Below are 17,167 nucleotides of genomic sequence, written 5' to 3' on the forward strand. Positions count from 1 at the left end.
ATTACTTATTAATGGGATGAAACAACATCGTATACAAAAAAAAAGAAATATCAACATTAAGGTTTCCAAAAACAAAGATAGGTGGAATGTTTTAGCTTTTGTTATTTCCAAAACTGTTCCTTTTATTTCATTTTTTAAATGTAAGAAAAGCGTTAAATATGCCCTTAAGGCTCGGTCAGGGATAAATAACACTTCCACACTTTCCATGTGGATTTAGAGTTTAAACAGCTGCTGATGCTGTGACACAACGGCTGTGGGAGGTGGCGAGAAACAAACAAACAGTCTATGACACCACTGAAGAGTTACACAACTTAGTTTCTATTTACCTAAAGGAAGAAAAGATCGCTTAACATCTTTTATTACTTTATTATTTTACTACTTTATCCCAGAAATTCATGCTTCTCACCTAAACTTTAAAGAATCAGTCTTTTTTAAATCTTCAGTAGAAGAAGCTAGTTAGTTCCAGAAAAATATAACCATATTCTGATTAACTCAATGAGGTAGAAATAGCAGAACGAGGATTTAAAGTCCCCCTCTGAGGTAAAAGTGACACACTTCGACATTTGATGATTAACTATTGGGGGTTGAAGTTTAAAGGCCGTTAAGTGCCAGCAGGAACGTGGAGTTAGAAATGTTAATATAAACCCTGTCGATATGAAATGGGGCCAACAGGTGTTGGAACAATGCAATCAGGTCATTATCTTAACGTCCAATTAGCTCATCTCAGTGGATGACTTATCACGCTGATCTTTTTAGCAAGTTTCAAGGAGCCTTGCATAACACACTGCTGATGTCAGTGTTTGAACTTAGACCACACTGTTTGCCCTTCTGTCACCTGCAAAACCTGCTTTTAACACTTCATAAAAAATGAGTGTACATTTGTGTTCAAACCATTTGAATGTTTTAAACCTCAAAGAAAAGAAGTTCATAATAAAGTTCCTTTATGATCCTTAAAGGAGAATTGAGGTGTCCTGCTGGGGGATGAACCACCATCCCTGTACAAAGGAATGTGCAGCCTAATAGGTTTCTCTTTATTTATCACCATCTGTCTGTTTCCACTGAAAAACACATCCGCACAACAGGTGATGTGCAAACTCCACATAGGATATCTAAAGGCTTATCATTAAATTCCTCATTCTTATTGCTCTTCCATAAATGCCAGATATGTGGATTTAGCTGTCTTGTCCACCAATTCCCTCACCCAACATGTGGATTGCTGCAGCTCCTCCAAAATCAATTTCCTTTCACTTTCACAATTGTTTAGCTTTGAGTTAGTCTAGCACCCAAAACCACTGAAATGTGAGGTTTTAACATATTGAGGCAGCGCATTGATTCTGTTTAGTGCCTTAGTTAGCCTGGATGTTGGAAATATTATAACAGTATTCATTGTTTGTTAAAAACAAAATGATATGAGTGATCCCTCTCATTTTGAGGTAACTTATCACCTCTTTAACAATGTGATGGTGAACTGGTGTGAAGAGACCCAAATTTTTCATGCCGTTTCTGCTGCTTTACAGTTTTCATATATGCAGTCTGCTGATGTACCTCAACTCCAGACTGGTTGAAGTTGAAACGGGTTTCCTGACAGACAACCACATCAAAACATCGTTTGGTAGGATGAAAAAAAAAAGAAACAGATTTGTCATCTAAGAATGTTTTAATCAGCAGTGATAAAAGCGTGTATTTTATACAAACCTTTGATCCCAATGCAATATCATTAAACACACCTGTTTTTTCGGCTCCTGTTAAGATTATTTCAAACTTCGACACGCTGTCTTTTAGTCGCTAAACTCTAGATAAGCTATCTAGTTTCAGTGGTTTCTCCCACAAGATATGTCTCATACAATGCAATGCAATGTTGTTTTAAAACATGCAGCAGAATGAAAAGCAATCTGATAAGAAATTTGCAAAAACTCAAACAGTAAAATACACAGTAACAGGTTGATGTGCTGGTTTCTATGCAAACATTCAGAAACAAATTGGGTGCTTATCTCCATGTATGCGTGTATTCCTCCATGTATCAGAGCAGGATTAATCACGCAAGCTCCTGTATCAAGTTAGATATTTATTGTTTGTGCCATGCAGGTTAACCTGGTTTACTTGGGAATATATTTCATTCCTTGAAACGTTACGCATTTTGTTACATCACATAAAACTTAAAAGTACATAACTTGCATTTATACAAACAAAGAAGAAGTACTGCTTCATTGTGAGGTGAAATAAAAACAATAGCTGTGTTTTATATAAAGCAAAGCTGAAAGGAGTAGTGATGGATTTTTATTCAGCCTAAACTGGTTGTCCTACTGGAAGTTTCACTTTTCAGGAGGACAACCCAAGTACCTACTATACCAGCAGGGTACGGCGACTCTTTGAACAGGTTTTATTTTAGCAGTTCTCCATATTAAGCTCCATCAATCCTTTTAATGCGGTAACTGACAAGAATCCTCAGTCATGCTTAAAAAAGTAAATCAACAGCATGATGTCACCGCCCTCATCTTTCATAGTTGAGATCATGTATCGCAGCATTTTCTATGCAGGTTCTGCAACAGCTTTTTCCCCTCTGCCTGTTGAAATGTTTAAAACTCTAATCAAGTCACAAATCGAGACTGCATCACTCTGTAAACATTATACTTGCACTTTATGGTGAATCTTCAAATCCCTTCAAATCTCATAGTAGCTTCGCCTCATCTGTTGCTTTTTGGCTGTGACACCATCCGAGAAATATCAGCTGTGCTGCTGCCATCAACACCTTTGTTTATAGATGTTGGAGTTTGACCTGATTTTCCAGTGTAGTCCTGTTTCTCTAACTGTGACTGGCTGGATGTGCTCTCTTCATCCTCTGACATGGGAGCTGGCTCGGAGCTCATCTGCCTTGCTGTGTGTTTCCTGGATGGGGCCACCTTTTAGAGTTACTTTTTGTATCACTGCTTCTGTCTCCTTGAACCCCAGTCGGTCTCAGCAGACTGGTTCTGCTGGAGGTTTTTTCCTGTTCAAAGGGAGTTTTTCCTCTCCACTGTCGTTACAAGCATGCTTAGTGTGAGGGATTGCATTTGAGTCAATGAGTCGATGAAATCACTGGTTTTCCTTAGATAGAAAACTTTGAATCAATTTGACTGTATGGTCTGTGCCTTGATATGACATGTGTTGTGAATTGGCGCTATATAAATAAACTGAATTGAAATTATATAGAACTCGACTGCAGTGTTTCTACTGCATTTTGCACCATTTCTATTTAGTATTTTTGCACTGCTGTGAACCTTCCACATCAATGCCTTTTGCACCAAGTCTCTCCTACACTGTTTACATTTTGATCACCGTTGCACTTTATAAATGGAAATGTTCATTTCACCGCTAAGCTGTTTATTCACTGTCGAAAAGCTGTATGTATTTAAATTATAAAATGACAATAAAGGTTGTCTAAGTCTAAGTGTTCAGGATGATGTGCAGTGCAACTTGTTGTTGTTTTTCAACGAATTTTCCATTTATGGCAATTATTTTTTGGTCATTTAATGCAAACAATGTATTTTACCTTTTAGAAGGCTGAGGCTTAGATTTGTTAAAAGAACAGCTGATTACAATCAACAGAATCTCCCACCTAAGATGTTAAATTTTAGCAGCTCCTCCAGTTATTTTTTACTGATTAGTTGTTGTTGTTGTTTTTTTTTTAATGTAACTTTAGTTTTACGGGTTTTATTTAGGGGGAATGATGGGAACACTTTCAACGTATTTAATTGTTAAAATTTCGGGAAATAGGTATCATTCCATCAAAGTCAGAGTTGGCCTTTCACACAATATTCCAGTCAAATACAGTGAGATTTGAGGCTGTAATATAAGAAAAAAAAAAGGTAATATCACAACAAATGTTGTGAATACTTTTACAAAGCACTGTATGTAATGTTTGTTGTGTTATATAATGACATTGAAGACTCAAAGAAAGACTAACGATGGCATGGAAAATAATCGACTTTTGCTTTAGGAGTGCTGTCTCCATACTAACACATCACACACATAGTAAATTGAATTTGCCCCAAGAAAAAATTTCAAAACAAAACAAGTGCAAGAAAATAAAGTTTAGATGCCTCCATTTAAAACGATCTCTATATGGTTGAGTCTCTGTAGCTCCAAATCAAAACAAATAAATCTAAATCTGTTTCCCATCAGGCAGCAGATGAGCAGAGATTGTGTTACTAATTTTAGATCTGACAACAGGAAACTAATAATCTCAGCAATCTTGTACCATCCAGTTCTGCCCTCGTGCTATCATCTTTCATACAGTCATCTGTTAGCTGTAACCTTTCCATAATATCTTTGATGATTTTTACTCCAGCAAATTGGTTTTGATCTACATGACAGACAGGAAGACGAGAGGAAAAAGTCAGGTGTAAACGATTAATTCATTAAAAGCATAAAAAAAAATACAAAAATGTGGTTCCAACTGTTGTTTCTACAGAATGAGTCCACATGCTGTAGATCCATAGAGTGGAAGTCGGTGCTGTCTGTTTGATTGACAACAATTAATGACCCTCTGAGGTTTCCTCAGCTGTCATCCTCTGCCCTACATGTGTAAAACAGGTGAGCCCATTAATAACAGTAGGAAAATTCTGAACATAGTTTCCACGAAGCTACGGTCAACTGACTCTGTTTAGCTCAGAGGGTTTTCCAGCAGTGGCGGCCGGCCCATAGGGGGCGCTGGGGCACCGCCCTCCCTGATAAGAAGAGAGAAACGTAAAATATATTTTTAGAAATTAACTCATAAATGTCAGTTTTACTCTCTAGAGTGTGTACCTATAAGCAAAACAAATTATATAAACTACATTTCCCTATCTACTGTCATTAATTTGTGGATTTCCACAGACAGACTCCTACCGTCTCTGTTCTGGGGGCTGTGATCAGACAGCCCCACATTTGCAGAGAATCTGTCAATCATGTACTATTGCTAGGTGAATTTAATGGCCAATCAGCGTCTCGGAACTTTATGGTCTTGGGGCTCTGAAAATACTGCGCTTTAACAGGCTTCTGAACCCAAGCACAGGTGCAGACAGTTAGAGGGAAGATGGCGAATGTAACGAACGAGATGCAGCTTCCACCAAATTCGGTGAGATCCTTATTTATCTACCCGTTTGCCAGAAGAATATCCCTGTTGTAGGATATGAACATTTCATGTCATGGTTATTGTGACTGTGACGAATCCACCTCGTCGCTTAAAACAACCTCTCTAACTTTGCGCGCCACACACACATTCCTGTTATACTGTGTTTGTGAGGACCAATACACTCGCGCTGAGCCAAGTAGCTCCATGAACTTAAAACACACAAGCTGTTCCTGGTTACCTGCTGGCGTATTGAGGGTGCACACTTAATATTTCAGTGGGGTTAGCCGTGTGTGTGTGTGTGTGTGTGTGTGTGTGTGTGTGTGTGTGTGTGTGTGGGTGTGTGGGGGGTGTGGGTGTGTACGTGTTTATGCTATGGGGACTTGTCATCTTCAGTCTGGCTGCGTCTTTGCTGGGTTCAAACCCAGTTTGGTGTAATTGAATAAGTCAATGAATCTGTGTAAAAGAATTAAGTTGTAAAAATTATTTGTTTTTGTACATCAATTGTTTGTGGAGGTAATATATGGACAAAACTGATTTATGAGAAGAAATCAGAAATAAGAGAGCCTGTAGGGGCTTAAACTATTTAATGAGGGCTGTGGGAAGAAAAGCGGCAATTTTTGTTTTCTGTTTCTTTGTTACATTGCTGATAACTGGAGGGAGGCTGAGGCCCAGAGTATCTTGTACATGTTTAGTTTCTTTTGCACCCTGTTTTGAGTTTTTGAGCTCAATAAATCACCAACACCGGTAACCCGACTGAGCCTGGATTCTTGGAGGCCAAAGAACCCCGTCACAGTGACCCAAATCATTCCTGTTACTGTTATTATATAGTAAATTAAATCATTACTGTTAAATTGTATGTATTGTCCAAATGTTTATTTGAATTCTTATTCCGGATTAGTTGGAGACATACACTAGGCTATATCAGCCCCACCAAAAATATTTTTCACCAGCCGCCACTGTTTTCCAGCCTTGCTAAGCTGATTACATTGCCCATGGATGGGACAAACAGCAGCATTCACCACATGGTGTTCGACCTGGGAACAGTGCAGCGTGCAAAACAGGGTCTTGTTTTCCTCTGCAGCTGATCTGCTCATGCTAAATGCCTTCCTGTGTTTTTCCCTGTAGCCATAAAGGAAGTTTGTTTCTTGTGTTTGAAGTCTATAATCTAAGCGTTTCTCCTGCCTAAATCAGATCAATCACCACCATCCCAGCTGGGGTAATCATGGCCAAGAATATCAACTAAACTGCTTAGTAATGAATTCTGAAACCAGAATGACGCAGGCAGGGAAGCTGGACAGCTTAGTGCTCACAGGCTCTTGAGCAAATTCTTGAAATCAATAAACACTACCAAAAGGCTATTATTTTGCATCTGTTCTTATTGGCATTATGTACACAAATATTTTGGCATCTATTTACAGTATTAATGCATTTTTTTTTTTTTTTTACCACATCCTTCAATGTTATATAGCAATGGAGTAAAACATAACTTTTCTACACTAGAATAATATTTAACAGAAGTTAAGGAGTTAGAGACAGGTTACATGTTGGACAAGTGGCCGACCTGTTAACATGAAAAAAAAAAAAAATAGTAAAAAAACAATCCAATGCCAGTGCCAACTCAGGAATGCCAATCAGGTGTATGTTTTTTATAAGGCTGTAAGAACAGCCTTATAATATAGTTGTAGCAACTGCACCAGTCTAAAATCCTCTACGAAGCATTGAAGTTTGCCCACCTCTGTATTATTAAAATAACAACAATCAGGTCTTTCTTAGTTAGGAATGTGAACCGTACAGCTGGTACCTAAAAATGCTTTAAAATTAAACTATTTGAGAACCAGGTTAATGTTTAATCCTTGGTGGTTTGACTATGTTAAGGATCACATCATCCTCTCATATATAGAGACGGATTTGTCAAAGATTAACGTGATCAATAACAAAACCGCTGGAGATTACATAAGGTTAAGGGTTTATCTTTAAAAAATGGAAGCAAAGCTTAAATCCAGGCTACCATATGTTTTCAAAACTTATTCCTAGAAGAATCACTGGTGTCTATATCAAAGTTGTAAAGAGGTGAGAGTCAGGATACACCCCAGACAGATCACCAGCCCAGTGTAGAGCAATACAAAGAGACACGGGAATGAAAGTCCACATGCAAGGCAGGCAGGAGCAGTCTGTTACTCTGATTGTTTTTGACCAATTGGAAAAAGCTGGAGTACTCTGAGAACCCCTGGACTGGAAGAATAAGCACTACTCCACCATGTGAGGATTAAAAATAGATAACTCTGCTCTAGGCGTAACCTGGTACGAGATTCTTGAATGAATGATGGTGGTTGCATGCACTTAAGCCGTGCAGAGATGAAAAACTTGCAACATGGACTGCGGGCGGGAAGCATTTGATCTTTACTTGATGTATCGACCTTTTGATTCAACTTGAACCTCAAAGGTCGAACAATAAAAGATAAATGGCCATATATAGACTCTCTGTAGAGCTTTATTGTTTGGCGAGTATCATGAGACTCATACTCAAAAAATGATGGCTCCTTTACAGCTCACAACACAACCAGTATGAGATTTTTAAAGTGTTCGATAAATATCAATATTTATTCACACTTTACAGTGTTCAGCAACAGGTAGGGTTTGGGGGTTATAGCAGGTTTTTGATACATTATGCACCACAAATCCAAATAGAACTTAAAAGCACCCTCTCTTTTATGATGTGCAATTCTGAAAAAAAAAAAAAAAAATGGTGGCAATACCCTTCTAAAAATGTACCTTTACACATTGGCTTTCAGCCCAACTCAGAATTGATTCCACTTATTTTTCTTTCTTTTTTACCCTCTTTCATTATTGATTTGATCTTTTTACTGCTATGTTGTATTTTATTGTTTTAATCTACATACATTGTTATATGTTTATCTTATTAACCCATTATAAGTTTTTTTTCTGTTTTTCTTCATTGTTTGGTCTTTACTGTTCATCATGGACTTTATTTATCTGTCCTTTATTAACTAAAGCATGGTTTATACAGGAAGGAGGGACTCTAATTAATGCTTTTTAATGTTCTTAGAAATAATTTTAATGCCATCAATAAGTACCCACTACTCTCATATAAATATATATATATATATATACATATATATATATATATATATAAACACTGCAAATTCCTTCGTAATCTTTACCATCGACAGGCTGCAGCCATGTCCCGAATTTCTTGTTTTCTAGCCACTTATGTTAAAATTTGCATTTTCCCATTCTCTAGCTTTTTCTGTGCCTCGAGCTTCTGTTCCGAACATATGGCTTTAGGATCGAGCAGGAGCAGTTCCACGCAAACACGTGGAACCAGTTAAATCTTATATATTTGACAAAATTATATTTTTTTTATAAAGCATTTTAAATGCCATGATAATCATGTTTAATGAATTGTAATGGCAATTAAAGCTTTAATATAAAAAATAATAATTTAATGGCTTAATGATCCGCGGAAACCCTGTAAAGTGACCTCTTTTTATAGTAAAGACATTCATAAAAGTCCCCCAGCTTAAGTAGTGAACCAGGGACAACTCGTTCATATGCTCTACCCCTACACCACCAGCCCACTATACCTAGATTTAACTTAATATGTGTAGCTAAGCTGGTCAAGAGCTGCAATCTTTACAAAAAAAATGTTTTAGCTTGATGAAAGTGGAGCCAAAAATCTGAGCTATCGGTTAAAAACTTGTATCCACACTGAGATCTGCCAGGAATAACCCCAAACTAAGATCATGAGAACTTACAATGAATAATAATGGAAGTTTTTGTTTGTTTCTGCTACTTATGGTGACTGCCGTTTCTACAGGGTCGCTCAGTCAGAATCAGAACATGCAATGATGAGGAAGATAAGAAGAAATATGTCAAGATGACAGAAAAAAGGTCACTGCTAAAAAAGGTGGTTTTTCACAGATGTATCTTCTGAAGTATTGAGCGAATGAAAAAATGGTGTAAAAAAAAAAAAAAGAGCCAGCAACAGGGTTGACCTAACCCTCGAGATGATGTTCAAATGAAAATCATTAAAAAATGTAGGTGAGCTTCTCAGTTGGAGTTAGCGTATTAAAGGGCCCCAGATCAATCCTACACAGACTGCAAATGTTATATTTCTAATGATCTAACTAGACCAGTTTCTAAAGTTTTCTTTTTAATCAAAGTAAAGCTTGCATTTTATATGGAGATAAGGATGGGAATGGAATGATGTTTCTTGTCATCTGATGGTAATAGTCTATTGTTATCATGCAAAAAGAGAGCTGACCAGGAACTAAGCACATAGAACTTTTTTATTTTTTTTATTTAATCTCCACCCTATTTTAATGCCTGTACTCACAGATAAAAAAAAAAAATCTGGATCCAGATAGTGATCTGGATAATTACCAAAATTTAATCATTTGTTGCCAGTCACAATACCCACCTTCTCTGAAAATTTCAGAAAAATCCATCCATTACTTTATTTATTTTGAAAACAGCCTCCTTGGTGGAGGTAAATATCTCCCTCTGTGTAAAGAGTCTATATACTTAGTTACACCTTCGGAAATGAGTCAAGAACATAAATATTTAAATTTTCCACATTTTCTTCTGATGTACCTGAATTATACATCACTGATTAACAGCAGTATCTCGTTCTTGAAACTCTTTATCTGTACATTAGCTTTTAAACCATTTTACTAAATGCTCTCACAAGGTGAACGTGAAGAATTAAAGCTGAAGATTCTACCAGATCATGAAATAGTAACGATTTATTCATCAGCCTGCAGGTTATATTTGAACCGTTTTTCTATAGCGGGTGAGTTGCATTTTAAACAGTTGGTGTCGACTGAAACATTCATTTGTTCTAAAATTAGATTTGTCGATTAGGTTGGAAATATGAACTTTTGTAGCAGCAACAAGCAACATAAACCTTTCCCAAGTAGCACTGAGCTGTTTTCTGGCAAAAGTAGACAGGATGTCTCTGTTTTGCTTCCGCTTTTTGCTATATTAACGTTCTAACTTTCATTTCCCCTGTCGAGCATTTACCGAACCACTCAGTACATTCTGAGTTAAAAAAGATAAAATGAAATAAACAACAGAAAATGATTCTGAACTCAATGAATGCCTTTATTTACCAAGACACTGTTAACACATATATGCAAAAAAACAATTCAGTCACTTATGAGGACAGAACATTTAAAGTGGTAATAAGGAATGTGCTTGTTTCCATTTTTTTTAAACAATTCTTTTAAATAAATATGCTGTAGTCTCTGAAGCTAGTGTTATCAATATATCCTCTTCAAGTCAGATTTGCAGGAATGAAGAAGAAGACGAATGATGAGGAAAACTGCAATAAAAATCCCCTTTCAAAATGCATTTTTATAGGCAAGAAGTGCAGGAAACAAAAAGAAAAAAAAGGCAAATCCCTTCTTCTAAACCTAATACCCACCAAAAGGTATAAATCCAAGTGCTTGGTGGACACACAAACAATATCTCTTATAAGACATCAATATAAACACAACAACGTCTGCATTAGTTGCTTAATTTGTCCATTGCTACAAGGCTGCTGACCGAGCCAGCTAAGGTCAGCTTGTTCAGGTAACTATTTAACTCCTCCACTAAGTTGTGCTCTGCTGTTGGGGGTTGGTTCGTTAAAAAAGGGGATGTAATATGACAGGTTAAGCACCACAGCAGCTTCCTACCTATGTATAGCTTCAAAGGTCTCTGCCTCTCTTTCTCTCTCAGAGAGAATTTACAGATGCTCGGTTTTTCCAGTGGGGCGGAGGAGGGACTCCAACAATGTCTAAGGGGAAAACCTGTTTTGTAGAAAAATCGTCCATCTCATGCAACTTTGCTCCTACTTTCTATCACAAAGAAAAAGTCTTAGAGAAAAGTGCAAGGGAGGGCATGACAGCCCTTTCTGTCGGCAGGTGAGCGAGAGCGCAGGGTCAACCTTGCAGACTCGTCCTCTAACTTGGAGAGCTCTGTGGTTACCACCGAGCAGCCCCCCTGCGCAGGTATGAAGCACCTCATGAGGGGGGTTAAAGCAGCTAAGCTTTTCCCAGGCTTGAAATTTCGACCATGTCAGCTTGGCTGTGCCCTCAATCAGTGCTGTGGTCCTCCAGCTGAGAGATGATGGTGATCAGATTCTGAAGGCCGAAGATGAAGCCGCTGTCTTGGCCTTCGTGCACCACGCTGTCTTCTCCAAAGTGCCGACACGTGGTGTGAGCAAAGTCAATCATGCGTACGTCCACCTCGGGGCTGCTGGGCTCTCCTGCACCGTGTGAAGAGCGACTGCTGCTGCCTGCAGACAAACCACCAGCAGCGCTTGAGGAAGAAGAGCGGGGGAAACCAAATGCCCCTTCCTCTTCTTCCTCCTCCTCTTCTTCATCCTCATCATCGTCGTCAGACGGATCATCCTCGTCCCCGTCCTCCCCGCCTCGATGTCTGGGTCTGGTGGGAGTCCTGGGAGACTCTCCATCATAGATGATGAGCAGCGAGCTAGAGTAGAAGCGGTAGGACTCGCACGCCTCCAGGGCAGCCTGCATCTCCCGAAGCCTGCGCAGCACCGGGGACAGCAGCTCGTGGCGAAGCCGACGGCCATTGTGGAAGAACTGGTAGAGAGCCTCCTTGAAACCTGCAAGGGTCAGCTTTCGCCCGTGGTACTTGTTCATGAACATCAGCTGGCCAGAGTCGGACTGGTACACCTGTGGAAGACATGCAGCAGATAAAGTACTTTGCAACATTTTGAAGGATTCAAGGCATTTCAGGTATTAAAATAAAGGATAAAAATTTCTGAAAAAACCCAAGACAAAACTGAATAAAAACAAGAAAATCGAATATGTAGTTAAATTCAGCATATTTCAATTAATGGTATCGGTTTTAATTATGGCTTACAGCTCATAAAAAAACAAAAGCGAAAGAAAAAAAAAACACATTCATGAGTCAGAATATTACATGGAGCAAGTGGTTAGTACTTAAACAAGTATTGGTTTCCATCTCCACAGCCAACCAGCTGACTGAAGAGGCTAAGCAGCAAAAGGCTGATGTTAAAGAAGCAGATTTTAGCATGGATTACCATGGATTGTAGAAGGAAAGTTTAGTGGAAGGAAAATCTGTTGCCAAATCTGAGAAAGCAATAAGAAGCTGTGGATTTAACAAACTGATTTATAAAAAAAGGTTTTTCATCTTAAATGCAAGTAGTTTATATGTTTTTTAAATTCTGTTCCAATATTGCTCTGAGTGGGTGGTCTCTATACTCCAGTTAACGTTTAGTCAATTTCTAAATTAGTTGATGACTATTTCAAGAATTGATTACAATCGATGAATTGTTTAAGCCCTAATGTGGACATACTTTCACTAATACTTTTCCAGGCTGCTGATTTCTTTACCTGCATCCCACAGAGTCGCACTCCAATCGACGCCGATGTGCTCTGTTGACACTTCCGGATCTGGTTGGCTTTCTTCTCCTCCGAAGCGTCGTCCCCATGCTGCCGAGTTCCCATCTTTAAATCTAACACACATGGGACTCTGTAGCGCCACGTCAGGTTTTCCAACAGAATGAATTCTGTTAGAGGAGGAGTCAAGGATCATAACAGCAACAAGGAGAAATGTGCTCTTCACCAGAACAAATAAATATAAATGTAGTGCTGAGGTCGGTGAGAATACTATTTATAAAAAAGGATACTGTATTGGTTGCGATGTTTTGCATTCTCCTTCATCCTCTGTAGCTGCTGTTGGTGACATTTCAGACTCCAAGGGTTGTGTTTGATCTGCGGTACCGTGTTCCCTTTCTCCAAGTTGAAGAACAGAACCTCAGCTTGCTGCTGCTGGATCTCATCACGATTATAACTGAGCACAGGAAAACAAGGGAATACATCAGCTCTTGTGTTCCATTAAGAATATAAAAGAAACTTATCTCTTTGAGAATCTTCACCTCATGATCTTGTCCTCTTTTCGGCTGTTTCGAGCTCTATCTTTGCTGTAGTTTTCATTCTCCTGCAGCAACAGCGACTGCTTCTTGTTGCTCCACTTCACCATTTTGCTCTTGGGTTCTTGGCAGTCTGCCGTTGGGTCTTTGTTCTCCGTGTCCACAGATTCGCTGTGGAGAGGGTAGGCGATGAGGCACAGGTTCCCTTCCTCGTCTTCTTCAAAGCTTACAGACACGACACCTGCATGAAGAGAAGGATGAAAGGAAGGAGAGGTTTAGTAATTACCACCGTTCTGACAAATCAAATTTGAGCAATAATGAATGAAACACATTTTTACATACAAGAGATTGTGCACAAATCGCCTGGATCAGCTTATTCAAAAGTTGTGTTAAAATGGCAAAGATATTTATCATGAGATAACAGAATGTGCCAGAATATGCTAAAAGTTTTACAATAGATTTTCATGCGGCCCCTGTGACTATATCACATGTATAACAGCAGCTGACCAGACTACATTATTGTGACATAAACCCTGTACATAACACTGAATAAAATATGAAGCAGTGGCAAGTGTAGTTATTATTTACTGCTACTTTATTAAAGCGGCTGGGAGAAAATAAATCAGATTCATGATTACATAGATCTTTATGAACTTCTTTCAATGATGTAGATGGTCTAACAAATAGTTTCTTGCAATAGGATCCCAAATACATTTAGTGTGATGCAGTGAAGCCAAGCACCCCCCCATATCCCCCAAGCTACTATTAAAACTCCCTATAAGGATGTGAGTGCTGCAGGAATAGGAGGGAAGGTGCAGCACTGAGAATAAACATGGCAGCTGCAGTAGCCAGCGCAAATAAAAGCGAAAGAGGAAGGAGGCCTGGGTGTAAAAAGATTAAAAAATAGAAAGGAAAAACTACAAAAGACACATATAGATATCTAACTACACAGCTACGTGTGTAAACAAAGAAGTCCAGCATTAATTTAAGTGTTTGGTTATGGTTGGGATTCTAAATGTGTCTGGAAACTGAAGGAAGAACGGTTGATGTCATGTGCTCTTTGACGTCATCACTGGCATCTTCTTCCGCCTGCTGCAGAGGGCCCCGCCTCTGAAACTCATTCGGCGAGTCTGTCCTGTCCACCAGAGTTGCACAGTCATCATTCGCAGAGAGTGGGAACTTCTGAGTCACTCCAATTTCATCCAATGGAAAGTTAGATGAGTTTTGATAAGGATTTATTGAGGAAAATGTGCTTTTCTTTCTCTTTCAGGCAGGAACGGAGTACATTAGAGGAACAGCTGAGATGCAGATTATTGTCACCTAGTATGACCACAAAGGTTTGAACTCTGATACTAAAGACACTTGAAAGCTCTAGTCAGTTTTAAAAGCACACGTACATAAAAAAAAAAAAATAAAGAAAATATTTTCCTGATAATACTGAGGAAATTCTAAATATCTGAGCCACCGAAAGGCCCAGAAGAACCCTGTCCAAATCCCACTCCTCATTCAGGGTCTTTTTATAGGCCCAGAGTGCATAACCGAGGGGTCAGATACCACCCATGAGCCCCAGCTACTTCAAACTTGGCCTCTTGGAGACTTCTGCTGTTGCATGCATTTGGCGTCATTGTCTGTAAGGGAAGGGGAACCTGTTGGGTTTGACTGAAACCAGGAAACACAACACCCTATTTAAGGCCCATGTGTGGATGAAAACGTGTAATTGTGTGAAACTTTGTGAAACCAGAACCCAGAATCTCCTCAAATGACTTGTGAGCTCCTATCTCCACTCCATTAAGCGGGTTTCTCTCTCCTGTCCTGAAACTGTAGATGCTTTAAAAGCTAGTCCTGGCTAGACATCCTCCTGGCAGGGAGTTACGTCTTGCGTTCATGCCATTTGAAACTCCCCAAAGGACACGAGGTGTGCCTGCCAGCATCTTTAAAATGATTGATATAGCGGTAATTGTGAGGCCATTTATAAAAAACAAACAAATGAAAACAAAACAGGAATCTAAGCAACTGTGACTTTGCCCTGCAGTGCATGCAATGTTCTTTAAACCACCTGTTTCAACCACAGCAAGCACTGGGCAAAGAGGAACCGCTCCAGTTCCTAATATCTACTTCTTCTGCTGAAGAAACATCTTATGCAGACTCAAATTAATCAGTTAATCATTTTTTTTTTTTTTATGTTTCTTATAAGCACATTAAAGTTAGCCCCTCCTTCCAGAGTCTATTGATATTTCTCTGCAACTACCGAATCCTCAACATGTATTCAGTGTTATTGATTGAGTATGCCCTAAATAACTGCCCAAAGCTCAGTATAAATGCCTTTATTTTGATAGGCTGCAATTTGGGATCAGCAGATGAAATACAGAAACATTTACCTCAACTATTCCTTTGAGTAAATGTAACACAACAAATCATAAAATATTTGTTCTACGACATTGGCCATTGATAAAAGCAATATTGGCAATAATCAACAACAGGTTAACAAAGTTGGCAGCATCTCATTTTATACCTAAACTTATGTAATTCTTGTATGTATTTCATTTGAATTTAATGCAACAACAGCTTGTAAGAAAAAGGCTGTGCTCTAATAAATATATATATATATATATATATATATATATATATATATATATATATATATATATATATATATATATATATATATATATATGAGTTAAAATACTTTTTTTGTAATTGAAAAAGTAAAAGTATGAAAGTAAATATTTTAAAAAGGGAAGCAATTCCATTGAAAGCTTATAAATAAAGTATAAAAACAAGAGGATGCTGGAATAACCAAGGCAGAAAACCTACCACCCGATAAAAACAAACAACCCCCCCCAATAAATTGCCCATACCCGCACAGACTTTCGGAACGGCCCTGCATACACATTGACATGACGATGAATTGAAGCTCAATAAAATAATACTAAACACTAGTCTCACCTTTATACTGAGGGGTGAACTTCCTCATTTCTGTGGGCAGGTTTTTGTAGAACTGGTGCTCCCGGGGGATGAGTGGCTTGCATATCGTCTGTTCCCCGAAGCGAAGCACACAGGAGTGGCCTCCAACCTGGTGCACGAACGGCTCAAGCATCACACCCTTTCCAGAATATGGAGTCCCGTCCGCCTGCATGAGGACTTCCAAAGCGGGACACATCCTCATTCCGCATCGGATGGCTGGGTTGTGGAGACCCACCTCGTTTGAGAGGGTACCTGCTCGGCTGCTTTTTAGGCTCCCTATTCTCAGGCTGTTTCCACTCGTCTTCGCGGGGGGGCGCTGTTGCTCACCCGTTCGAACGAATCGGTGAAAAACAAAGGTCTGAAGGGGAAGAAGCAAAACCGGCGACGAATTCCTTTATTTTATTCCTTTTCCTGACTGAAGGAGGCTCTAAAAGGCTCTGTACCCGAGCTACGTGTTTTAAGGTGGATTTAATAATAATCTAAACCAGCCATTACAGCAGCTAAAGCTGTTTTTAATCAACGTGGGTTAGATCTCCTTCTTCGTTTGCGCTTACTGAAACTGACGACAGAGCTAATCCTGGAGCTTAAAACCAGCAGAGGACAGCGCGAGCTCCACCCCTACATCAGAACGAGCCAATCAGAGAGCAGCGACTGTCGCTAGGAGGAAAGATGGCAGCAAGAGAGAGCAAGCAGACAAAGAGGAAGAAGAGAAAGCGGAGGGGGATGGGAATGTACAAAAAAATACAAGAGAGGACATATTATATCTTCATCATTTCAAAAAAATGTATGCTTTATTATCAACACTGAATATGTAGACTTGATCCTCTCCATATATTTTTAGAAAAATGCTGGACATGCTTTAATTATTCATAAATTGTTTTGTTTTGAATAAACAATTCTTAGTTCTCAAATTGAAGTGTCTATTGGTCATAATTATAGTTTCTGGGTTCTCATTTTAGTAGTTAAGTTAAGATTTTTTTCAGTTTTAAACATGATTAATATGTGGTTTTAAAAGTGTTTCTGGTATTTTTAGTAAACCCCCTTTCCCTGTGACTCCCAAACATTCCAGTCTTACTTATAGCTCTCCCTGGTCAACTAATAGGTAAACAACATAATTAATTGTGTGTAAATCAACACAAAATTCCCCTTTCTGTAAAATCCTCTGAGGAGTCATGGAGAACACT

At 38.8% G+C, this 17,167-nt stretch overlaps 1 protein-coding gene across 1 annotated transcript; it reads right to left on the reverse strand.

Annotated features, from left to right (window-relative positions):
- Window positions 1–10,331: 10,331 nt before the first annotated feature.
- ip6k2b (inositol hexakisphosphate kinase 2b) lies at window positions 10,332–16,553 on the reverse strand. The gene is made up of 5 exons (XM_038275214.1): window positions 15,966–16,553; window positions 13,026–13,260; window positions 12,777–12,940; window positions 12,481–12,656; window positions 10,332–11,796 (listed from the first exon to the last, which is right to left on the reverse strand). The coding sequence occupies exons 1-5, from the start codon at window positions 16,183–16,185 to the stop codon at window positions 11,191–11,193; spliced, it is 1,401 nt and encodes a 466-aa protein (XP_038131142.1). The 5' UTR covers window positions 16,186–16,553; the 3' UTR covers window positions 10,332–11,190.
- Between the last annotated feature and the right edge of the window lie 614 nt (window positions 16,554–17,167).

The sequence above is a fragment of the Cyprinodon tularosa genome, unplaced genomic scaffold, assembly GCF_016077235.1.
Source record: "Cyprinodon tularosa strain WSP-4 unplaced genomic scaffold, ASM1607723v1 ctg95, whole genome shotgun sequence".
Classification (NCBI taxonomy): Eukaryota; Metazoa; Chordata; class Actinopteri; order Cyprinodontiformes; family Cyprinodontidae; genus Cyprinodon; species Cyprinodon tularosa.

What these genes read in the sequence shown, in the direction of transcription:
- ip6k2b (XM_038275214.1), bottom strand. Translation starts at nt 16,185, where the DNA reads ATGAGGATGTGTCCCGCTTTGGAAGTCCTCATGCAGGCGGACGGGACT. An exon ending in GTTCACCCCTCAGTATAAAG is followed by an intron (nt 13,261 to 15,965) that starts GTGAGACTAGTG and finishes CTCTTCATGCAG; the next exon opens with GTGTCGTGTCTGTAAGCTTT. An exon ending in AAAGAGGACAAGATCATGAG is followed by an intron (nt 12,941 to 13,025) that starts GTGAAGATTCTC and finishes TCCTGTGCTCAG; the next exon opens with TTATAATCGTGATGAGATCC.